This window comes from Anopheles maculipalpis, chromosome 3RL, assembly GCF_943734695.1.
Source record: "Anopheles maculipalpis chromosome 3RL, idAnoMacuDA_375_x, whole genome shotgun sequence".
Lineage (NCBI taxonomy): Eukaryota > Metazoa > Arthropoda > Insecta > Diptera > Culicidae > Anopheles > Anopheles maculipalpis.
Window position 1 is genome coordinate 35,973,302 of NC_064872.1, and position 24,457 is coordinate 35,997,758.

General features: G+C 43.8%; 7 protein-coding genes across 7 annotated transcripts; 4 read left to right on the forward strand and 3 right to left on the reverse strand.

Annotated features, from left to right (window-relative positions):
- On the forward strand, positions 1–3,601 carry LOC126564340 (cell division cycle protein 23 homolog). Its single transcript, XM_050221357.1, has 2 exons — positions 1–1,136; positions 2,837–3,601. The coding sequence occupies exons 1-2, from the start codon at positions 23–25 to the stop codon at positions 3,583–3,585; spliced, it is 1,863 nt and encodes a 620-aa protein (XP_050077314.1). The 5' UTR covers positions 1–22; the 3' UTR covers positions 3,586–3,601.
- Positions 3,602–4,897: 1,296 nt separating this feature from the next.
- On the forward strand, positions 4,898–23,518 carry LOC126564732 (CBY1-interacting BAR domain-containing protein 1). The gene is made up of 6 exons (XM_050221825.1): positions 4,898–5,563; positions 5,646–5,678; positions 5,773–6,051; positions 6,119–6,271; positions 6,387–6,581; positions 23,384–23,518. The coding sequence occupies exons 1-5, from the start codon at positions 4,898–4,900 to the stop codon at positions 6,579–6,581; spliced, it is 1,326 nt and encodes a 441-aa protein (XP_050077782.1). The 3' UTR covers positions 23,384–23,518.
- LOC126565707 (heat shock factor-binding protein 1) lies at positions 7,864–8,200 on the reverse strand. Its single transcript, XM_050222911.1, has 2 exons — positions 8,098–8,200; positions 7,864–8,019 (listed from the first exon to the last, which is right to left on the reverse strand). The coding sequence occupies exons 1-2, from the start codon at positions 8,194–8,196 to the stop codon at positions 7,864–7,866; spliced, it is 255 nt and encodes an 84-aa protein (XP_050078868.1). The 5' UTR covers positions 8,197–8,200.
- Positions 9,469–10,721, reverse strand: LOC126564986 (growth hormone-inducible transmembrane protein-like). Its single transcript, XM_050222120.1, has 3 exons — positions 10,240–10,721; positions 9,691–10,160; positions 9,469–9,625 (listed from the first exon to the last, which is right to left on the reverse strand). Exons 1-3 carry the CDS (start codon positions 10,702–10,704, stop codon positions 9,538–9,540), a joined length of 1,023 nt encoding a protein of 340 aa, XP_050078077.1. The 5' UTR covers positions 10,705–10,721; the 3' UTR covers positions 9,469–9,537.
- On the forward strand, positions 11,598–15,881 carry LOC126560590 (uncharacterized). The gene is made up of 9 exons (XM_050216549.1): positions 11,598–11,780; positions 11,867–12,066; positions 12,905–13,103; positions 13,178–13,276; positions 13,351–13,490; positions 13,561–14,492; positions 14,657–14,965; positions 15,049–15,301; positions 15,860–15,881. Exons 1-9 carry the CDS (start codon positions 11,598–11,600, stop codon positions 15,879–15,881), a joined length of 2,337 nt encoding a protein of 778 aa, XP_050072506.1.
- On the reverse strand, positions 16,297–19,606 carry LOC126563984 (mediator of RNA polymerase II transcription subunit 15). The gene is made up of 3 exons (XM_050220867.1): positions 19,548–19,606; positions 19,309–19,448; positions 16,297–19,217 (listed from the first exon to the last, which is right to left on the reverse strand). The coding sequence occupies exons 1-3, from the start codon at positions 19,604–19,606 to the stop codon at positions 16,297–16,299; spliced, it is 3,120 nt and encodes a 1,039-aa protein (XP_050076824.1).
- Positions 21,873–23,681, forward strand: LOC126564376 (oocyte zinc finger protein XlCOF28-like). Its single transcript, XM_050221408.1, has one exon. It carries the CDS (start codon positions 21,873–21,875, stop codon positions 23,679–23,681), a length of 1,809 nt encoding a protein of 602 aa, XP_050077365.1.
- The last annotated feature ends 776 nt before the right edge of the window (positions 23,682–24,457 follow it).

Here is a 24,457-nt window from a genome sequence, read left to right on the forward strand (position 1 = left end):
TTCAATTGAACCATCTATAAAAATGAATCGTCCGCTCGATCTAAACGTGGTGAAGCAAGACATCCTCGTCGGGATGGTAGAGTGTGAGAAACGGTGCTTGATGCAGTGCACCAAATGGCTTGCCGAGTTGAATCACGGTCTGTCCGAAACTCCCATCGAACTACGTGGTAATACCGCACTACAAAACGGGTACGACGGAATAGACGATGCCGAATACGATAGCTATTTGCTGGCGAAAAGCTATTTCCACGTGCGTGAGTACGACCGGTCCGCCTACTTTACGCGAAACTGTGTTTCACCGGTGCCGAAGTTTCTGCATCTGTACGCAACGTACATGTCGAAGGAGAAGAAACGATTGGACAACATGACGGACAGTTCGGTCGTTAGTTCGGTAAGCCACGCGAAAGACTTTTCCGAACTGTTGAGCATTTTGCGGACGGAGCATAGCCAACAGTCCCTCGATGGTTACTGTCTGTATCTGTACGGTGTTATACTGAAAAAGCTGGACCTAACGCGCAATGCGGTGCAGGTGTTTGTCGAGGCAATCAGAGCGGAACCTACACTTTGGAGTGCCTGGTTAGAATTGGCACCACTTGTAGACGATACAACAATGTTGAAAAACTTGAAGCTACCGAATCACTGGATGAAAAGCATTTTTGAGGGCTACACTTACATCGAGCTGTTCCAAAACGACAAGGGTATCAAAATTTTCGAAAATCTTCAAAAGAATGGTTTCAGCAAATGTATCTTCATCCCCACACTGCTTGCGATCGCCTATTCGAACAAGCGGGACGTGGATCGGTCGATCGGTATATTTCAACATCTTCAAAGCGTCGATCCGTACCGGCTAGACAATTTGGATTCGTACTCGAATCTGCTGTTTGTGAAAGATATGAAAACGGAAATGTCCCATCTGGCCCACAAGGTGGTAGAGATCAACAAGTACAGCCCGGAGACGTGTTGCGTGGTGGGGAACTATTACAGCATACGATCAGATCACTACAAGGCGGTAATGTATTTTCAACGTGCGCTTAAACTGAATCCTCGTTATCTGTCGGCCTGGACACTGATGGGACACGAGTTTATGGAGATGAAAAATACCAATGCGGCAATTCAAAGCTATCGGCAAGCGGTTGGTAAGTAATAGAATGAACAACTGAAAGGAAGCAATCGTACAAGTGATGGATTCCCTGGAATGCACCCAAAGTTCTGCTTCGGTTTCAGCACGTGTTTTTCCAGTTCCGATTTCAAAGAAATGGAATCGACGGTTCCATCCGGAACCGTCGGAATCGCCCCGTACCGTCCGGATCCGTCCGGAAGCGCAATCGGCTAGGCGCTTTCTCTGCTCTGTGTGCACATTTGATAATCGGATCGATGATTTTATATGTTAACGGGAGGTTTTAGTATTAACCACGCTAAAAGAATTGGTTTTGGCGAAATTCATTTTTTTACTAAGCTTAATTGCCTTCGAGAGAGGAGCAGTGCTTATAGCGACCTGCCATTTTTTTCGAAGCCAGTTTTAAAATATAGTTTGGCATTAGCCTCAAAATAGGCCTCTGTTTCAGCGATCAATGCATAATCGGAGCTCAATGTCTTTCCAGTCAGCATTCTTTTCTGGCCTGCGAAATAGGAATAGGTTGGTTTCCTGTTGTTTTGTCCATAGATAGATTTCGACACAAAAATTCGGCTTTATTGTAGTTTGAAACCTCCGAAGAAGCCTCCGAATCATCCATCGGTTGTGTACTCTCGCGGCACACATATTACATCAAGCTTTCGCATGTCCTAATGTTCGCGAATCATACGATACACAATTTCCTTAGATATCGCCAGTGCTTCTGCTATATGTAAACCCATTTTGTGGATTTTTTATCATTTCCTGGCGAAACAACCACTTTCGCTCGCTACGACCACTTTTAAACCGACAAATACTTAACGTTTGTAGGTGACTGTGCACAGTCCAGGTAAGGCTTATCTAACGATTGTTTGTTTTGAACTGTATTTTTATCCATGCAATGCACTAAATCAGAGTTTGCTCTACGCAAAAAACTATAACTTATTATGCAATCAATGAACAGTTTTCAAATTCATTAAGTCGCGGGCCACGAGAGAATTCAAAATCAAAACTTGCAGTTCTCACGAGTGTTTGTGAAATGTTTTTGCTTTGAAATCGCTAGTAGAGAACCTGGCACATACAAAAGTTACCCACACAGGGTAATGCTGAACATTTTGAGATTTTTTGGCAGTTTTGCATCGTTATCAACAGCTTGACACGGTCATAAGTCGAGCAACAGGGTAATGCTGAACATTTTGAGATTCTTTGGCAGTTTCGCATCGTTATCAACAGCTTGAAATTTCCCGTGGCCCGGAGCCTTTACATATGTGTTTTCAATGTTTGCTAAAACTGACAAAAATTTGAATTCATATTTTGCCGCAATCTATACATCAGGACTAAAACGTATTTAACCACCGTATTTAATATATGGGTCGATTTTTTTAAATAACACTTGAAATGGTTAGATTTATTTTATTACATAGATGAATTGCACAATTATAACGATTTTCATCCGAAATGCTTTAACAGACTTTTATCAATCATCAAAAGTGCACGCAGAGCGAAACGCAAAGAAAACGGAGACAAAAACCATCACATCCAAAAGAAAAAAAGCGCCTACCCGTCTGCGCTTCCGGACGGTTCCGGAAGGATTGGTTGCACCTATCTGCCGGAACTGGTTTTGATGATTTGTGGGATCGTCCAGAACCAGTTCCCCTTTTTTGCTATTTTTTCCCATCTCTAAGTTGTACACTTCATCACCCTATTGTACTTGTTTCTTTGCAGAGGTCAACAGAAGAGATTTCCGAGCCTGGTACGGACTTGGACAGGCGTACGAAATTCTCAAAATGACGTTCTACAGCTTATACTACTACCAAGCAGCCCAGGTGCTACGCCCCTACGACAGCCGCATGCTAGTCGCCCTGGGAGAGACGTACGAAAAGCTGAACAAAGAGGACGTCGCACTCGTATGCTACCGGAGGGCGTACGAAGTGGGTGACATTGAAGGTGTAGCACTGTACAGTATGGCCAAGCTGTACGAAAAGCAAGGTGAAACGGAGAAAGCCATTCCGGCGTTTCTAAAGTTCTGCTCCGACGAGAAGCTGATCGCGGATAAGGCATCCCTGTGTCACGCGTATATGACGCTTGGGAATTATTACGAAAAGATCGAAGATTTCGAGAAGGCGTCTCACTTTGCCTACAAATGCTTAGACTACGAGGAAATGAAACGGGAAGCGGAGTCGTTACTGAAAAGCATCGCCACAAAGCGTGCACACAAGGGAACCACGTCAGCAGCAACATCAGGCACAGGCACGCGACCACCGGGGTCTGCCAAAGCTGCCGAGGATGAAAAGCCGGATGATGATGTTGCAACGGATTCGTACGGTGGGGAGGATATGGAGATGGATGAAACGAACGTTTCGAAACGGATCGACAGTGCACTGGCGGAGGAAGAGCCGGGAAACAATGATATGGCGGAAAGTTCCGGCATACACGAATTTCCCATGGAAGATACGTACGATGTAAACGAATGAAGTAATAAATGTCTCGCATGTGGTTTAGTCGTCATTCCATTTTGTTGGTAAATACTAGTTAGTTTCAAATTCGATCCTCATTGTTAGCCCCCTCTATTCAACAATATTATAAGAGCTGCTTAACTATTCTTCAATCCTTCTCCACCGAACTCTGGTGTGGAAACTAGAACTTCATATTATATTTAAGACGCTGACAACATCAAAGACCCCGTTTCCTCGTTTAACCAGCGTCTACCGTACGCATAATCGATACCGTTATGTAACAATACGTTAGTAAGAATGCAAGACAGTCTTCGTGCCAATCCCAGGACTTGTGGCGTAAATTCTCGTCGCAATCAAAATGGCATTCCTTCAAGGATATCCCTGAATGACTAAACTGCCTCCTCTCCCTCTGTCTCTGTCTGAACAAAGCTGTCTTGTCCCTAAATGCAGTCATACCTTGTCTTGTCATGCAGACGGCGGAAAACCGAAGGTCTTCCGCTTTACTTTATGTTGTCCAAACTTGATAACCTTGGTATCGGGGACCGACTACTGACTTGGCTAAAATCATATCTCATTGGCAGATCGTATAGCCAAAGCCAAAGCTGTATAGCTATACAGTAGCTAAAGTATCGTTCTGTTCCTAAGGGGAGTATGCTAAGTCCAATCTTATTTATGTTGTGCATTCCCTCCCTCTCAATGGTCATCTGCGCTGTACTGACGACCTCCATTTTTTCCTTTCTGTGAGTTCGTCAGCAGATTGTCGTTACGTACAAGTTTTCTCAATAGATTTTTCCCGTTTGGTGTCGTAATAATGGTCTGTGATTATGTCCTGATAAATGTTGTGTCTTTTCGTTTGGAAGATCTCCTAAGGTTCCATACATTTATACCCTTCATGACACGGTCATAAGTGGAGTAAGCTCCTTCAAAGTTTTGGGAGTGTGGTTGGATGAGTCTCTCTCTTTTAGTGTACACGTTGACCATGTCATTGCCAAATCCAGCAAATCCTTGGGTCAGATTATGAGACATTCCTCCGAGTTCAGAAACCCTCTCTTTGAAAGCCTTGTTTTGTTGCTGGGCTCGATTCATCCTGAACTACGCCGCCATTTTCTGGTCCCCTCTCCCCTCCCCTCTTCTAATTTACTTTTCGAACAAGTCCACCATCAGCGAAAACTTGACATTGGCAGTTGTATATTTTACCAACAGTGAATGCGATGCCGGTTGCTAGGCAACGTACCTTTCGCTACAAATACATTCTACAAAGCGTTCACAGGCCACCAGATGTTTGTAATTCAGTACAGGACTAGAAGACGGCTACAAAGATTCAACAAAAATGCTTCGCACCGGAAACACAACCACGATACTGTGCGACGAACAAACCAAATTTATCCTCGACCGAATCAACACGGTGGAGAAACATTTCGGCGAGCTGTGCGGTGCGTTGGCCGAGTACACGCGGAAAATTGCTCGTCTGCGAGACAAAACGGACGAGCTAGCTCACACCACCCAGGACTACTGCGATGCGGAAAAATTCAATCCTACCCTTGGCGGTGCACTATCTAGCATGGCCAAAGCGATCACGTTGCTGGGCGATTTTCACGATATACGGGTGAAGCGATTAGAAACGAAAATTGTAGCCGAACTGTCGCAATACGAAGCCGTCTGTAAGCACTGCAAGGAGGAGGTAAAGGAAGCGTTACTGGTGCGGGACAAAGATTTGGCCAAGCGGAAGCAGCTGGAACAGAGCAAAAGCCGTAATGGGCGGTTTAAACGAAACACGAACGATACGGAGCTGATTAAATCGAATCTGGAGGTGGAAAAGGCGTTAAAAGAGATCGAACATCAGGTCGAACGGTTCGAGAAGCAAAAGCTACATGATTTGAAGGAATTATTGCAGAGCTTTGTACTGATTGAGCTGAAGATGCACACGCAAGCGGTAGAGGTACTGTCTGCCACGTATCAGGACATCAGCGATATAGACGAAGCGAAGGACCTACAGGTAAGCGGTTAGTTCGGTACCGATGCACAAAAACAAGTTTATCTTTAATTTAAAATATTTCCATGCTTCCTGGAATGATAAGAGTGTTCACAAGGAATTAAAGAGACAAAATCGGGTAATAATGATAGTGTTACCTACCCCATAAAACTCCAACCCATGGGGAGTTCGTTCAATCTAGTTTCCTCTAACATTCATTTTTGTTTTGGCAGCAATTTAAAAAAATACTCCAACAAGACACCGTCCCCGACCGTTACTTTCTTCAGCGCATTAAGAGCCAATCGATGGGTGCTCTAAACGCAACCCTGGCAGGATTTAATGCTGGCCGTAAAAATAAAAGTCTCAGCTCGAACTCGCTCAACTCGTCCCAGGAGCAGGAGCAAGAGCTCGATGGTACGGAATCGATCGAACAGCAGCAACACACGCAGCATCGAAAGCTTCCAGCTGCGCGACGTTCCAACAAAACATCGGTACAGTCGGTCGAATCGTTGGTTAGTTTTTATTTTTCTAACTCGGTACAATGATATTCGCTGATTCTAACTTTGTGTTCCGTTGTAGGATTCTTTAAAGCGTGATTTGTCTTCATCCTCCAGTAGCTCTTCCGAAGAAGATGATAGCGAGGAAAGCGAAACACTAACCGATGGCCAATCCGACACGGTGCTAAAATCGTCACAAGCGGGCGTTTTGAATGATCATAAGAGGAAGAGTCAGGTGGATTCAACGTTTAAAATTATCAAACTTAAAGATTATAATCCTTAGAGAAGAGGAACTGACTGTTCGCAACCGTCCGTTTAAAATGATCCATGTATTTTACGATTCGTTATAGAGTAACGCTTTTCTGGTCTCTGTTCGGAACTATCGAATCAAACGTATGATCAGTGCGAATGTTTGCTTCCCATTACGTGTAGAGAACCGTTTCCTAGCGACCAATCCTGTTGAATCGAATCTACCACACCTTTTAGGGACAGTAACAACCGTTACTAACATAAAACGTTTTTTTTCTCCTGGTTGCAAACGGTAGGTGGTGGCATTGTACGGTTGCTATGGCTAGGTGGGTTTGGTCATTGTTCCCTTGTTACTACTTACCTACCGTTTAAACATTGAATATTTTATACAATGGTCTTGTACATTTATTTGGTCAATTTGGGGGAGGTCCGGTGGTAGGGCGACAACGCACGCCGGTCTTCATACGCCATGACCGGGGTTTTAATTCCATCCAGGAACGGTCAACCGTAATAAGGACTGTAGAGATTGGAAAATCCCGACCATTCGTCGGATTGGAACATGCCGCAACTACCAACAGTAAAAAACCACTCTCACTAAGACTTTACTATATAGTAACAGGAAAAAAAACCTATTGCTGATATAGTACATGCTACAATGGCAATAACTTTGTTCCGACACCAAGCTAACTGTTGTAAAAAAGCGAATGTTGAAAAAACACCGATTTTGCGAAAAAAAGGTTTATTTTTTTTAATTGAGAAAAATGTCTTTAAGCTCTTTCAAATCATTACATTCGACGAGAAAAACATTTTCTGCGTGCGTTCGTTTCTATATGTTATATGGAGGAATTTTACACGTGCCAAACAAAAGTTGAAGTGCGTTTAAAATTATTAAATCATAAATGTTTAAAATATTAGTTTTAATATTCTATACAACTTACAGAACATCGGCTGTAGCTATCTTTTCTACTTTTCGTTGCTCTTTTCATGCAATGCTATAATTCCAGTAGAATTTGGAATCGAAAACGATTCCGGAATCGTCCGGATTCATTCTTTCGGATCGGGTCGGAACTATTCTTGGGTGGCTTTGTAGCTCGGAACCAAGAAGAAGAAAGAAACATTTACTTGATCAAACTTCCTGTGTTATATTATACCTTTCTTCTTGGTGCTTATGTGTAAGATCGAAAGTAATCTACCGATAGTCCTAATGTGTACGCCTGATCTGTGTGCAATTTCAAATTCCATCGATAAACCATAGCCTTAAAAACAAGATAAACCCCTTGGCTTTCTGGATAAGCATTACTGAATATCGCTCTCATACCACTTTTCCTACCACTGACGAATAGTTTTGCTTAAATTTAAGCCCATTTTTCCCGCTTGCTCAAAATGATAAAACCCGTGTGTACTTTGCTTGTATTGAAAGTTAAATGCAGGAGCTCATACGTGCATGCCTTTGTGTTTTTATGTGTGTTGGTGTACGAATATATCAACGGGGAAGGATGAATATTATAATGCAGAAATGAGTTGCTAACCATAATGTATGGCCCAATGATGGATCCGAGAGAGACGACTCTCTTTACCCTACTTGTCCTGCCCTTCGACCCCCGCCTGCTGCATAAGATCGGCGATACTTTTCTCAAGGTCATCTATCCTGGTGCCCATATCGTCGATGCGGGAAATGATCTGATCCGACATCGTCTGAAACTTATCCTGCACGTTCTGCAGCAAATTTTGCACCTTTAAAAAAGATGGTAAAGCTATTAGGTACCCTTGCTTTATGTTTTTGCCGGAACAATCCTCCTTTCGCACACTTACGTATATCGTCAGTTCCTGCATGTTTTTAGGATCCACATTGCTGTTTAGGGAGTAGTTCTGTTCAGCATCACTGTCGACTTCGGATTTAGCGTCAGCCATCGTAGTAGCAATTTTAATTGGGTCTCGTGTATCAGGGAATCGCTCGGATCCGTTTCGTTTCAACAACAACTCACTACTGGGTTCGCTAGCTTTCTGGCTGAATATGTGTGGAGGGATTTTTTGGGCGAATAGTGTTGGGGGGCGCACGCACGCAAGCACAACCCACCTACTTTGTAATCGAATAAACAAACCATGAAGGAAAAAAAGCTGTCGTTTGCCCTATTCGCACAGCTGTCAAAAATTTCCATTGACAGCAGCAGCAGCCGGCTTGTTGCTATGGCAGCGGTTCTTAGGCGATGCTTACTTTGGGGCTGACAAAAAAAATTATTATCGATATTATGTGTTACATTTTTGCATACACTTGTTCGTGAACTTGATCATTTGAAAGGCGAGAATGTCAGAGAAGATTCCTAAAAAGAATCTGCGCCACTAAGAGTCTTCGCAAGACTCAGTCAGAAGATATCTTCTGACTCAGACATTAAAATGGTTTACCTGAGACTCGGAATTAGAAACATCTAGGACCTTTTTTTACATCATATGGATCCAAATCCATATTTGACGGAAGCTAAGCCGCGTACGCTCGAAAGATAAACAGAAGAATGTTAGACCACTGTATGTATAGTAGGACAATGAAGAGGTTGATGCGATGTAAAGTAAGTAAACGAGTTAAACACGCCAGGGTCCGGAGTAAGATTAACTATAAAACTACGTGGTATCAATAAGTATAATTATGCCAATAAATGTCCGACACTCTGGTGAACTGACTGTGGCTTTCATACAACTCCGTATCAGAATTTCTCCAACTGGAACGATTAGCATTACGGTCTGTACAATATGTGATTCGATAATAATGGTTGCTGCTGTTGGTGTACTTCATGGCAACTTCATTCTCAATTAAAACAAGCTAACTGCGCAACGCATAAGATAAAGTCTTCCAATTTATTTACATCGAGTTCAAGCATTCGTTTCTTTACATACTAATTTAAATTACAACAGATTTCTCTGCAATGAATTATGGAACATTTATCTAGCCTGATTCTAAACAATGCATTTCAAATATCAAAGAGCGTTTCGTTTAAATATCAGCTTGCTTCAGGTTAAGGTTAATGTTAGGTTAAGTCCACAGAAGCTACATCCTGTCACTTCCCTTTGGCGGTGCCATCGACACTTCATGTAAACCGTCGTTTTAATGTGCTTTCTTATTGATCTCTGTGGAAAGAGCAAAATTTGAAGCTTGGATCGCCACTGATTTCGATAATCCTTCACTACTAACAATGACTAAAGACAAGATAGAACCGTATAGTAACAAATATGCTCTACGAAATCAGACAGAATACTACTTTACTTGCGACGATTACCACCACCGCCAGCCAAAATAGTGACGATTCGGATGAAAATGTTCAACGTATCCATGTAGATCGAAATTGCTCTGCAAAGAGAAGATGAGTTTAAGCTAAAACTTTGTTTTTCCATTTTGTGCCCCGCTATACTTACGCATTGACAGGGTCGAATGGTCGGGGTGCATACAGCGGGTACATCTCCGCACGTTTTACAATCTTTTGCGTGTCGTACAGCAAGAATCCGCTGAAAAGCAACAGTCCACCGTACAGCGAAAGCGATGCAATACCCGCACCGAGTGCCGTAGTCGGTGGAAGCCACATCGAGGCCAGGGAGGAAGCAAACACCACCCCGAGACCGATGGCTAGCGGGCCTCCCATGTACAGGAATTTGTCGCTCGGTGCACAAACGGCCACCGTAGAAAGGCCACCAACGATGCCGGCCGTGTACCATGCGGCCCGTGTTAAGATTGCCCCTCCAACGAAGCACATCGGTGCGATGACGGCACCCAAAATAGCCGAATGTGTCGCCCATGCTAGTTGTTTCGCACCCAAACCGGGACTGTATGGGATAGACTGTGCTACCATGCCGGAGCCGATCATCAGTGCGAAAGTACCGAGAATTGACTGGAACAAAAGGGATAAAACCAATTAATTGCTTCATACTGTGAAACCTCTACATGCGTGCAGGGTTGTAGTCACTTACCATCCAACCATTTCTCGAAACCAAACTTAGCAACCGGGGTGACCGAAAGACGGCCAATGCACTAGCCGCCGAAATGGCGAGCGAACCACCAAAGTACAGATATGTGTCCTGGATGCGCTGTTTCACAAATTCTGGCCACAGGTGCGAATTTTCCAGCGTGCTTGTTCCGCTGCCCAATCCAAGCCCATAGAAGCACAACGCTCCGAGACCTAGAGCAGCACCGCCTGCCACCGCTCCTTTACCGATCGCGTACGCATTCGGACCGGGCGGAGCCATCGCTCGCTCACGCAATGTCATGCGTTCTGCGCGAGATGTCCATCCGGTGCTGCTGCCACTGCTTCCACCCTTTACATCGCGTCCATACTGCCGGAACACTTGCTGCTGACGTTTCGGAATCGTTTGCAGAGTTGATTTTAGCAAGGCAGACGAAACGAACGTTCTGCCGCAAGCCAAACGAGACAACATCTTTGAGACGGCTAGCGAAACAGTCGGATAAATTGGAATTGAGTACGAATAATAGAGCACCGAAATGCAGCACGTTGCGTAAACTGCACGTATTTAATGTTTTGCAGCATTGTACTGATTGTATGATGAAATTCGATGCAATCATAGCAGCAGTGTAAACAACTTCCTGAACAACTTGCTTACCTTTTGTGTTGATAAAGGGAACTGAACGATAGAATTTCCAATGCACCTAAAAGGGGAAAACTCTCTAAAACGCACCGAAAATCAAGCCGAACAGGAGTATTGCTGAGTTAATATAAGAATACGCACAGCTAGATGTTGCAATTCTACTATGTTTTGCACAGAAATTTCTCGTCGCTCGATAGCATTTGACGTTTGCACAGTGGGCGGCTTATCGGACATTTGCATGAGCGTGTTTGAAATAAAACGGGAAGAATTCTCAAAAATTCAACGTAACGTTATTTTATATTATCCCCGATCTTTGCCCTCCGATCATAGGATGTAAAATTCTATCAAGCAATGGTGTAGTGACATATAAATAAGTATACGCAAACATATAGCTCTACTTTATATATGTATACAGGCTGAAAATACAATCTCACTAATCAGAACGGGTTTTTGCTTTGTTTCTCCTTATAGCCGAAGTCGTTCAACAAATAATGACCTTTTCCGCCTTAGAAAAGCAACGGCTGACCAGAATCTGTGTAGCAAAATGCTACTACGGGTTCATGCCGTTTCCATAGCAACCGGGACGGATAGGTCGGTATAAAAGGCAACGCTTAGTGAATACGGGCGTCAGTTGAAAACCTTAAGCCATCCCGGAATCCGGTTACTCGGTTCGCCGTTTTGTGTGTGGTTCGATTAAAAAAAAGAATCAAGTCAAGTGCAAAAAAATGGATGTCAGTACGCTGAAGTCACGGTTACAACAGCGGCTCGATAGTCTTGGAACTATTGAGCAAATGGCGAAACTAATGGTGGCTGTGCGCAAATTTTTATCTCACTTTGTCAAGATATTTAACGAGGTCAAAGACAACGAAGTCGATGAAATATATTTTCAAACGCTGTACTTGTGCGAGGTAAGTGCGGTACCTTTTCTTTTACAGAACGTTGTGTGTCTGTACCAATAACTCCAATTAATACTTTGATACTGGTTTCATTGCAGATATCAATCTTGAGATGCGATATTACAGAACGCAGTGCAAGTGTTTTGACTAGTATTTTAAACAGCATTCTGGAAGCGATCCATAGCCCTTATATGCGCAAGAAGGCTGTTATTCAATCTCTCAGTACGCTTCACCAGATCATGTGCAACATGTACCATCTGGAGGTGGTACAGGCGCATTCAATGTTACAGGAGAAACTGTAAGTATATGACGGCAGTAATTGGGGCAAGTGTGACACGTTAAGGTGTTTCATTACTATATGGTATGGGTAGAATGTGGTTCGCATATTTTCTCCTCTTTTGGGTTTTAACAATGTTTTCATAACGACTAGGCCGTAGCTCCATACTGGTATTAGGATTGGCCTCCTTAGGGTTTTAGCATTTCACGTGTGTTATTAGTGGAACTTCCTTTTCTAATGCGGTTCGTGTCACCAAAGTGCTCCTTTCGGTCACGAATCTTACTGCCGATTCCATTCCAACCACCCTCGGTCAACCTTTTTTGGGATCTATTCCGCTTCTTGAATCATTTTCTGAAATTCAATCCCAGGTTGGATAGATCGAGATGTTAATTTCAATCCAGAATTGAGATGAGGTGTTTGCGAACAACATTTTTTACGTTTTTTACAGCACAACTCTCATTAACATCAGCGAAAAATATGCGAAACTCTTGTCCCAAATAGTGAAGGTCCTCATGCTCCAAAAATTTTGTGTGTGAAAAAATAATTGATTTTTGAGTTGTCTTTATGTTTCAACGACTTTTTTCCCACTTTGCCTAGTAGTTCACAGTTTTTCTTGATATCTTATTTCTTTGCCACTGGTTACTACATTACCCTCAATTTTGAGGATCAGCAGAAAAAAGATGATAAAAAAAAATCATCATCAAGAAAAATTTACTATTCTCCATGAAATTTGGTATCCTATAACTAATCCCATGTATGAACAACTCTGCATACTCACTTGGACGCCTAACCTATGGCTCACTTGTCCTATTTTCCGGTGTATATGAATTTTGTGTCTACATTTGCTTTGTGTCTTTAGCCCGTATCTTAGCAGTATCTTCAACGAGATGGAACACTTTGGCATGATGTCCTCCATTGTGGGTATTCTTTATCAATATGCTTGCAAGTATGAAACCAACGAAAGGGAGAAAATTTTCGCCGACATTATGCTCTATTTTAACGATCCGACAAACCAGCTGGCCGAAATGTTGCAGTGTAAACCGGAAACATTTTATATTGTGAGTATCATATGAATAATCTTCTCCCTCGTTCCACAATTTAAATGTGACTGATTTTGTTTTGCCTACTCTAGCAATGTCGCCAGTATTTGAACAACATTCCGGGTAGGCAGTATTACGCACTGGCCGCTCGATCAGCAGTCTTCGGGGAGAAGACTATCGTACCGCTGAATGTAATGTACTTTTCTCGTTGACATCATCATCAAACGGTTTAATGATAAGGATACATGTATCTATATACTTCCAGGACATGCCAGATATAACGTTCGAATGGAACTTACATCCTAATGAGATCTCGTTTGAAGGATTGTTTGTTGATAAAAAGATGGACCACTCGATGCAGGCGTGTATCGACTTCCGCGATGTAATCTCCTTGGAGATTATTGAGTAAGTTGTAAGAGCAATAGGGTTCGGTTCAGGCGATTACAAAATAATGTTCTTTCTACTCCAAACCAAGGGATTTTAAAAATCCGCAAGTGCTATGTACATATGGCAGCAAAACAGTCGAGGGCGCTGCTGCCGAGACATTCAATCTATGGATTAATGTGATAGACATTGAAGAGCTAAGCGTACTGGCCAAATATGTATTTCCGTTGTTGAATTGCGTGAAGTATGTTAAGAAAAATATCAGGCCAATTCCAGAAGCTACGTGCGATGAAACATTGATAAATTACGAAAAATTATACGATACTATGGATCTTTCCAGTCATATATTACTCAAGGAAAGTAATGCGTCAAAACCCAATTTAGATAATTCAGAGCAGGAGTTACAAAACAAGTCAGCCACTCAACAGAAACGTGATTCGGTTGCAAGAGAAGAAGAAGAAGAAGAAGAAGAAGCAGATGATGATGATAAAGAAAATCGGCATGAATCGTTTACGGCCAACTTTCAACAGTTCGATACGAAGTGGAAAACAAATCTATTGCAACACACGTCAAAAAGTAAGAAAACCGACTCCTCGCTTACATACGACCCTTACAATATACAACTGATGCGCGAGGAAGAAATGGCCCAACGTAAGGAAAAACGTCAAATGGCTGCCGGGTTAAAATGGTGCGACAAGGACACGACAAGCGGAAATCAGCCAAGAAACGGAGTCAAACGTCCAAAATATATGCAATGTTCTACTCCGACCAGACCCAGGCGCGCCACACTATCCAAAGTTCTTCTGAACAGAGAACTATCTCCGATTGATGGCGTTAGCACCGAAGAATTTAACGATGACGAGAAAAAAGATGTTACCTATACTCCGTACACGATGCTATCCAAGGCGGGTCGGAGCAAAAAAAAAGGAGGAAGCAAGCGCCAAAGCAAGCCATCGCCACGTACGCTACAACCACCAAAAAAATCAAACACAAAAATGGTACCCACCAAAACATCAGCTCTGGGTGAGTATTGTATGCCCGATCCTTCGTCTTTGCTTAAAGACCCTTCTTAAATTTGAATCCGGGGTCCTGCCGCATGAAGACTAGTGCCATTGAAGCCAGTAATTCATACGCCGGTTCCCATTGTTAACGAATAATTTCCACCTTTTAATGTCCTTTTTCACTAGGCTCGCGCAACGGTACGGCAGCCTGTAATAAAAAAACTCAAATTAGTGATATTTCGTCAAGCACTCCACAAGTAGAAAAGGCGACGCTGATGCAGGCACTAGCACCCATGAATAATGCTCCAACGTGTACAACGATTGCACCGTACTCCATGCTATCGGAAGGGCAACCCCAAGATGAAGGAAACAAAAAGGGAAGCGAAGTGTTGCCTCCCATAGCAGCAACCTGTGCTATTCGTAAAAATTCGCAACACACTACAACCACACACACCACTAAAACAACAAAAACGACCACAACAAAGAGAACTGAAGGTAGGCCATTTGTATCCGCCAGGTTGGTTTTTATCATATGGTCGTATTAACTTAATCGTACTGTTCTTACCTCCCCCTTGCAGTTGGATTAGCCAAATGTGCAGTGAGTGGTCCAGCGGAAGCTACTAATACGATGGCACCGTCCGAATTGTTACCGTACCGTGCGACGGAACAGGTGCATTGCCGTGCACTTTACACGGTTGAACAACGCCAAGAGTACCGAGTGCATCATATGGTGGATGAGGCTGAATCTTTTGCGCACGCACTAACAGAAGGAGATCGCCGGCAAGCGTTGGCTTACGCACGCAAGATTGTCGATATCTTGACGCATGGCATGTAAGTAAACATTATATGGTTTCAAAACGCGTTATCGCATTGGCGGATAAAGGACCTTAGAGAACGACGGACGAACAGGCTGAAATGGTGATGGTACTGAGGCCTGGCCGAAAACTTTCCAATCCTATACAGCACGTGGCCCTTCTCCTAGAGGTCCGTTATAGTGTTAGTGGCTTTCTATTTACTCTGACCATGATCACACAACCTACTTGTAGAAAAATCTGCCTTTGTCGATATTTACGGAGCCCCTTAAAACCACAGAACTCCAAACATCGGCCTAATTCGCTTATAATTTGATCCGTCCCAAGTTGTGTAGATTTGTGCCCTAGGCTGATGCTTTTCCGTTCCTAGCAACCGATCTCGTTAAATGCCTAGGCTAGAGGAAAATCCTCTTGTACTATGGTTACTAGGATGGAAAATGTGTAATTTTGAATTACTATTCCTTCAAAGATAAGAGTCTGTAAATGTTTTCACTGAACAATTACACATCCTAGAACATCCTCTTTGACCGCATGCTTCAAAACTCATTGTTTTTATTTCTCTTTCATTTTGCTTTAGAAACAACGCTTCGACCAACTAATAAAACTAAAACTAAAAAAGGCAGCTACAAAACTAGAAAGAAGCTACAAAAAAAAAAGATTACCCGGCGGCGAAAGACGACAAAAAAAGCAACCTAATACATTCATTACGCTATGCTCTACCCAAAAATTGGGTGACCGGAAACACAATTTATTGTTTTGTAATGATATCAGTACTAAGATACTTTGATAAATGTTTCGAACTCCTCGTCGTAGAAGTAGTGTGCCGCTGCTTCTGTATCACTCTATACAGAACTTTAATTTTCATCTAGGAAGGGCGACGGTTTGCTGCTTGTTAAATTTGCCGCTTTCTTGAGATTAATAAACCATAATCACCCGATTTGTCAAAATAAATTAAAAATAAAGGTTGTTAAAAAATCTACTTGAATGCTTTTTTGACAGCTTCAAAACTGTAGCTTACATGCCCAACAGCACACTGGTGCCGGTGGGTGCAACAATCGTCGGATTCGGTGAGCACGCTTGTCTGACCGACATTTCCCATGTGTCGAGCAGATGCGACAGTGTAAACAAGCCCGGCAACTTGCAGATACGTGCCATGAGCGATTTTTGCACAAGTATCAAGAACGGTGTTGCATTATACTCCTGCTCGATCAGCGAACAGCTCGGTGCCGTGAACGGATAGTCTTCCGGGATGGTAACCGCAACCGGCGGCACACACGGTAAATTCTTATCATCCAACCAGCAAATTAGCCGGATCGTACGAGTGCCACTGATGGCGCATTGATCGAGCGATACCTTAAACTTTTGGTCAAGTCTAGCAATTTCTCCTTGCAGAATGTGTGGAATTTCCTGTGGCGCTGTACTGCTGGCAGTGGTATTGGTAGTGGTAGCACTGCCGGTAGCATTGTTGGTGCTGCTAGTCGTACTAATTGCCGCCGTTGTTGTGCTGGTCGTAGTTGTGGTCGCTCCCCCACTAGTGACACCGGCAGCCGCAGTACCATTTCCGGTCGAAGGATCTTCTTGCGCGAGGCGTGGCTGCTTTGCCGGTGGTGGTAGATTTTTGATATCCGGTCCAAACAGTGCATCCAGACAGGGACGGAACGTACGCTGCAGGGTATGGTTTCCGGACCCTGCACCCTGCAGACTACTCGAAACGGCCTCCACCAGTGGATTATTGGTCGGTGTTTCACGAATCGAACCAAGCTGGCTGGTAAGGGCCGCCTCGCATTTGTGCAGCGTTTCGAGCGGGATGCGAACGCTCGGATTGCTAAGAATCTCGAGCAGTCGTTTCATTTTCGCAATCTTGTCGATATCATCATTTTCCATTTTGGCAATCATACGTTTCAGAGGTTCAATGTACTTGGTGAGCGCACGGTACTTCTCCCGGTAGAGCTGCTCGTCCTGTGGATTGAGCGGACTCGGTACTGCACCACCTGGTTGGCCGGGTGTGTTAAGGGAACCGCCGGGCGATTGGCCAATGTTGGAACGCTGCCCAACACCGCCCATGTGCGGATTAGGTGAGGGGATTAGGGCCGGCGATGGTATCATCTGTCCCGGATGAGATTGTGGTCCGTGCGCTCCGGGTCCGACCGGGGACGGTACCGATGGGGAAGGCGATTGGCGCAAGAAATTGTTGGGTGTAACACTACGTACAGCGGCTACACCACCGCTAGAGAACACGTTGCCTCCTGGCATCATGTCCGGTGGTTTGCGCACCATCGTATTCGCTCCCATACCGACAAAATTACCCTGCTGGCCTGCTGCACCACCCGCTCCGGCACCGAGCATCTGGGCGGGCCCAGTACCCATTACACCTCCTCCACCGGGTCCAATCGGTACACCGGGGTTCATTTGATTTGGACCAGCTTGACCCATTCCACTGGCTTGCTGTGGTTGTTGGTGTTGTTGTTGTTGTTGCTGCATAGCTTGCTGTTGCATCTGAACACCGGGTCCTCCCGGGCCACCAATTGGTCCTCCTCCGATGGATCCTACAGGTCCCTGACCCATTGCATTCAGTAGTACTTGTTGCTGCTGCTGTTGTTGCTGATGTTGTTGCTGCATTTGCGGATGCTGGGAGTGTTGTTGGAGCTGTTGAAGCTGTTGCTGCTGCTGCTGCTGGGGATGTTGCTGCGGATGTTGAGCATGCTGCTGGGCAAGTTGCTGCTGCTGTTGGTGTTGCTGATGTTGTTGCATTTGTTGGTGCTGCTGATGTTGTTGCATCTGTTGCTGCTGCAGTTGGGGTTGGTGTTGTTGCTGTTGCATTTGTTGCTGATGCTGTTGTTGCAACTGTTGGTGTTGCTGTGGATGCTGTTGCAGATGTTGCTGTAGTTGTTGATGCTGTTGTTGTTGTTGCTGTTGCTGCTGTACAACTACTTGCTGCTGCTGTACTTGACCCATGTTAGGTCCAGGACCTCCGCCATGTCCAACACCACCCTGTACACCAGAATTAAGTTGACCCATCTGACCAGGCCCCAGACCCATCTGGACCTGTCCCATGCCCTGTTGTTGTTGTTGCTGTTGTTGCTGCTGTTGTTGCTGCCGAAGCAACTGATTCGGAGCTATTCCCATTGCTTGCGGATTCATGCCAGCGTTTGATCCTACCATCGGACCCATCTGGTTCGCGGCGCCCATTGTACCACCGACCGTTCCCATCTGCTGGCCGCCCATCGCATTTTGATTCTGCAGTTGCGCCTGTATCTGACCCATCACCATCGGGTTCATCTGGTTCGGTCCACCGGGACCTACGCCCATTTGCTGCACTGGTCCTCCTTGCCCTTGCACCAGCCCTCCTTGCTGTTGCGATTGGGGCATACCGCCCTGTTGCTGCTGCTGCATTTGGTTGACCTGCATAGCGTTCAGCTGGGCCATTTGTTGCTGCTGCTGCTGCTGCTGCTGTCCACCCATGCCCACAATTTTGCCACCGCTCATGCCACCCGGTCCAATACCGACACCCATTTGGCCCGGCATTCCACCAGACATTCCGGCGCCGGGGCCCTGCATTTGGTTCGGTCCCATCATGCCCCCCATCTGATTGCCCGGACCCGGTCCCATGCCTACGCGGTTGGCCTGCATCGGTCCACCCATACCGCCCATCTGCATTTGCGGACGAAGCGAGTGCAGCAGATTGGAAGCATTGCCCGCTCCTCCCATCTGCCCGCCCATGGGTCCACCCGGTCCAACACCCATCTGTCCCATCATCTGGGGTCGGGTGCCTTGCGATGCCAGATTCTGCAGAGCATTGATCGGATCCGGCATACCACCACCCCCTCCACCACCACCGCCACCTCCTCCCTGCTGATTGCTATTGCCAACACCTTCCTGTTGCGCTTGCTGTGCGGCTGCAGCTGCCGCATTTTGTTGATTTTTGTGTTTCGTATCTAAGGCAGGCATGGAAAAAGCGAGAATGAAGACATAACGCTACATGTAGTTATGTGCCGGTGGTCCACAGTGTCCCCTCGTGCCACTTACTCATCTCCCGTACGTGTAGAATCAGCCGGGCCACAAAGCCAAGATATTCATCCTTGTTGCGCGCTTTGTGAAATACATGATTTTCCATCTCGATTCCATTTTTCGATGAAGTCATGCCCGTCTGCTGGATGGCTTCATTGCTGCAAACGAAAGGGGGCGAAGGGGCGAAAGAGCTCGTCACAAGTCAGTCGAACCTACGTTCCGCAATACTACTGCTGTAGCTGTTGTTTCATACGTACATTTTGTTTACGACACTTTGCCGAAAGTTACTCGTCTTCCACGAGTTATCCTCGGTCATTATGCAGGCAGAAAAAGCGTTTTCTTCACCTAGAACACAACACGATTGATTCTACACTTTTCGATAACGCTATACAAGAGCTAAAAACACACAGCTCTGGTGCTGGTGGTGCTAAATCGTCAGCAGCGCTAAGAGCGAGAGCAGATATATGGCAGAAAGAGATGCAGCCTGTGCAACACCGAAGTCAGCCGAAGTTTGAGCAGTTGACTTTTCGAACATGGACTTTGACATTACCCCACAGGCAAATTTAACGAAGATTTCTTGCATCCCATCCACTTTCGGCCGTTCATGGCGACTAAAGAGAAAAATAGACGGCTAAAGAGCAATGAAGGGCTAAAGAGTAATATAGGCCCTCAAGTTGCACGCAGCGCACTCACATGCAAGCTCCACAGTCATTTGTGAACATGGCTGATTAGGACATATTGAAAATATTAAAACTATTGTTTTATAAAATAAAAAAAAATATTTTAACTAGTTCTAAGTAAGTTTTAGTAATTCAATCAACTTTCTACTCAAACCATGTTTAGATATTTATTTTTTCCGTATATTGAGCCATTTAAATTAAAAAATATAGCTCACTATAGAATTATTTCAATTAAAGTATGAACTGTCTCGTTTAAATGATGAAATAAGCTAGTGAAATGTTTTTATAAATTTGTCTTATACATAACTAGCTTTTGCGAAACTCTTCATACAAAGAGAAAAATAGACGGCTAAAAATAGACGGCAATAAAGATCCACAAGTTGTACGGGGTTCATGTCATGCAAGCTTATATGCAATAAATCACAATTAAAATTAGGAAAGTTTTTTTTTATTTTTTTAGTGTCATCAAAGCCAGCTTATGTATTATGTATTTACGAAAAAAAAAGTTATTAACTAAACATGATTTAAGTAAAAAGTTTATTTTCTTACTAGAACTATATTCTTATTCTTCTTCTTCTTCTTGACTTAACGACCACAAAGGTCACGCTGACCATTGAAATGGCCTTCTAGACTGTCGAAACAGCGTTTTTGGTTAGTCAGTCCTCACTACGGGGGGACGGTCCGAATAAGAACCCCGGTCCTGCCGTTTGTAGACCGGCGCCGCTGTCGCCTACACCACCGAGGCGCCCCTAAAACAATTTTAAAACATTTATAAACCATTTTTATAACCATTAAGATTTTATAAACCAATAGTTTTAATATTTTCAATATGTCCTACTCAGCCATGTTCACAAACGAATATGGAGCTTGCATGTGAGTGCGTTGTATGTAACTTGAGGGGATATGTATATAACTCTTTTGCCATCCAGTATAATAAATTGTTAGAAAATTCCGAATAAACCCTATATGATTTTATAGGATCGCATCCAATTTCTCCCACTGGGATTTCCGCGGGCATTAACAAAACTTGGCTAAAGTGTAATAAAGACCCTCAAATTGTACGGGATTCATCTCATGCAAGCTTGTGTGAAAAATCACGGTAGATTGTGATCATATTATTTAAATAAATCATTTTTAAAATAAGGAAAGTTATTTGAAATTATTGTTTAGTGTCGCAAAAGCTAGTTATGTATAAGACAAATTTATAAAAACATTTCACTAGCTTATTTCATCATTTAAACGAGACAGTTCGTACTTTAATTGAAATAATTCTATAGTGAGCTATATTTTTTAATTTAAATGGCTCAATATACGGAAAAAATAAATATCTAAACATGGTTTGAGTAGAAAGTTGATTGAATTACTAAAACTTACTTAGAGCTAGTTAAAATATTTTTTTTTGATTTTATAATTCAATAGTTTTAATATTTACAATATGTCCTACTCAGCCATGTTCACAAATGACTGTGGTGCTTGCATGTGCGTGCGCTGCGTGCAACTTGAGGGCTTATATTACTCTTTAGCCCAAAACTTTTGTCCGCAGGGCTGCTTAACGAAACTTTTCCCTACGGGTTGGTCCGCTTTTCGATATAACAACAAACGTACGACAATTTGCTAATTGGTAAACAAACTGTATACCCCGCAGCTGGGTAGAACAAAAACTATTGAAGAGATGTGGGAAGTCAACTGTTTTTAACAGTAAATTATTTCCTTTTACCAGCAAAGTGGGTGAACGTAACGTCCGGAAAAGAATTAATGTGATAGAAGCAGCAGATCAATTCAATATTGGTGAATATAGTTTGTGCGCTAGGTGATGGTTTTGTGCAAAGAATTGATCATAGCTCCTTCTGCTTCATTTGTAGAACTGTTTCACCCGGCTCGGTAGCTCAGCAAGCCCTACAAATGGAAAACGACAATATGATTGTTTATGCTATGAAAAAGGAAGTTATTGATCATCCAGATGACTACGAGCAGAAGGAGCACAATGCTTTGGAAAGGAGTAGTCAGGACTTGGCTTCGCAAGCAACACGATTTCAGGTTACCAAAGTGGAATGTTCTTCTGGCAGCAATTTTGCCGGCATACAAATTAAGGTCGAAAGTCATGAATCAAGCTACAGTCTACTTCATGAAAAAACAGAGCACGAATCCAGAGACACTGATGATGACACCCTAGCCGCTCAAGAAACGTGTTCTACGAGCACCAAAATGGAGTATCCTTATGGCGATGATATAGTTTTAGAGGCGACAAAAATAACGCCTGCATACGGTACCGATGCTGTTGAACAAATTAAGGTTGAACCAGATGATGCGAGCATACAACAAGATACACCGGGACCTGTCTTAGAACCGTACGAATCGACACCATCTCAAGGACAGGAGATAAAAATTGAAAATGTTTCATTACAACAAGAAGAGCATCATCCAGTACCGGTAGATAAAGCAAGTGATCCGAAAGTAGATGATCAAGGCGAAACACCAAACGATAGTTCTGCAGATCAATATAAACGCGTCGAAACTAATGGAGTACTGTACGAAATTCGTGTAGTAAATGAAGGTTTCGAAAAGGAGGATAAAAATGTTACCATTGACCAGCAGCAACCATCAAGCAGTAAACCTGTAACAGACGTGATGAGTTCGATTAAATTATTGGGCGAAAATAAGCAATACAAATGCGACCGCTGTGAAAAGTCTTTTTGTGATAAGATGGAACTGAAAATTCATAAACGCAACCATCAGTTTACCGTATGCCCAGTGTGCAAGCGAACCATGCGTACCGATTTTGTCAAACGCCACATCGCCAGAGTACATCCGGACGATGGTATTTTGCCACGAAATCAATCCCTTCCGTGCGATGAATGTGATCGTGTGTTTTCCAACGACGTACAGCTGAAGAATCATCAACTATCGCACAAGAAACAGGCATGTCCGGTTTGTGGTAAAATAGTACGTTCGGACTATTTGAAAAGGCACATGGATTTAAACCACCCGAAGGAGGTGAACGCAGTCGACGGCACTACGTACCAGTGTGATCAATGCGATACGGTCCTAAGCAACAAGAACTTATTGTTCTTCCACAAACGCACCCACCAAACGGAGGAATGTCCGGTGTGTAAGGAAACGCTACGGGCTGGATATATGAAGATTCACATCGACATGAAACATCCGGACCACAGCACGCTGCCCGAAAATCCTGCCTTCAAATGCGAACAGTGTGAGAAAACGTTCGGTTACAAGGCAGCACTAACGCTGCACAAGCGCAAGCACAGGCTGACGGAGTGTCCGGTGTGTAAGAAAACGGTTCGGTCCGATTGTTTGAAGCGCCACATGGACTTTAATCATCCCAGCGAAGTGAGTTTGCCGGAACAGTTTCCGTCTGCCGATGGACGCAGTCCATCACAGTTGGTAAACGATAGACGCGCACCGCAAACGGAAGATTGTCCCGAGTGCAAGGAAACGTTTCGTAGCGATTACTTGAAGATTCATATAGCAATGAAACATCCGAACGATAGTGCACTGCCCGAGGATCGACCATTCCGGTGCGATCAGTGCGGGAAGTCGTTTTGCTACAAAACACAGCTAAGACTGCACAAGCGCAACCATCGATTGGCGGAATGTACTGTTTGCCGGAAGTCTATGCGAATGGACTGTTTGAAGCTGCACATGTCCCGAATGCATCCAAATGTTGCAAGCAGCGTTGGTACGCAACATTGAAGTAGCTTATTGAGATGGTATAGAACGATGACCTGTACCATCTGGAATTGAATTGGCCGCTTAGTAAGCTATCACCCGATCTCTCCAATTCCTTGGCTTCGGGAATGACATTGACGTCATCGGACGGACATCTGCGGCAGTGTACGCAGTGCGCCCACCAGACTGAATCGCTTGGATTGAGGATCAATGCGACAAAAGCCAAAATACCTGGCAATGCTTGCCGGAGGTTCTGACCGTGTTAAAGCCCGACTCGCAAGCAGAGTTCTCGGTTCGACTCAGAGGCGACGATCTCGAGGTGATAGAGGAGTTCTGAAACACCCCCCCCCCCCTTCCCCCTCCCCCCCTTGAGAGGATTTAGGTGATGGATCAAGATGGGAATTGTGCATATTTAGGGGCAACACAAATCTGAAAGGATCTGAGATTGCAGGCCGGAACATATTTTCTTCGAAACGGATTTTCCACCTAACTGTACCAATAAAAGAAGAGGATAGTATAAAGCTTTTTCAATGAGGAATAAAACATACCCATTAGTAGTGTTATGTGTGGGTTAGTTTTAAACTATTTTGAGCTGCGTTCATTCAAATTTTAAACTATCTGTCAATCGATATCTTTTTATTCTGCTATGCGCTATGAAATATTATTTATTACTAAAAAATAAATTTTTATTATTTATTTATAAAAAAAATAAACACAAAACTCGATAATCAATCATTATTATCAACAATCTTTACTGATTATGAGCAATGCATCACAAAACCAGTTGGACGAGAATTGGG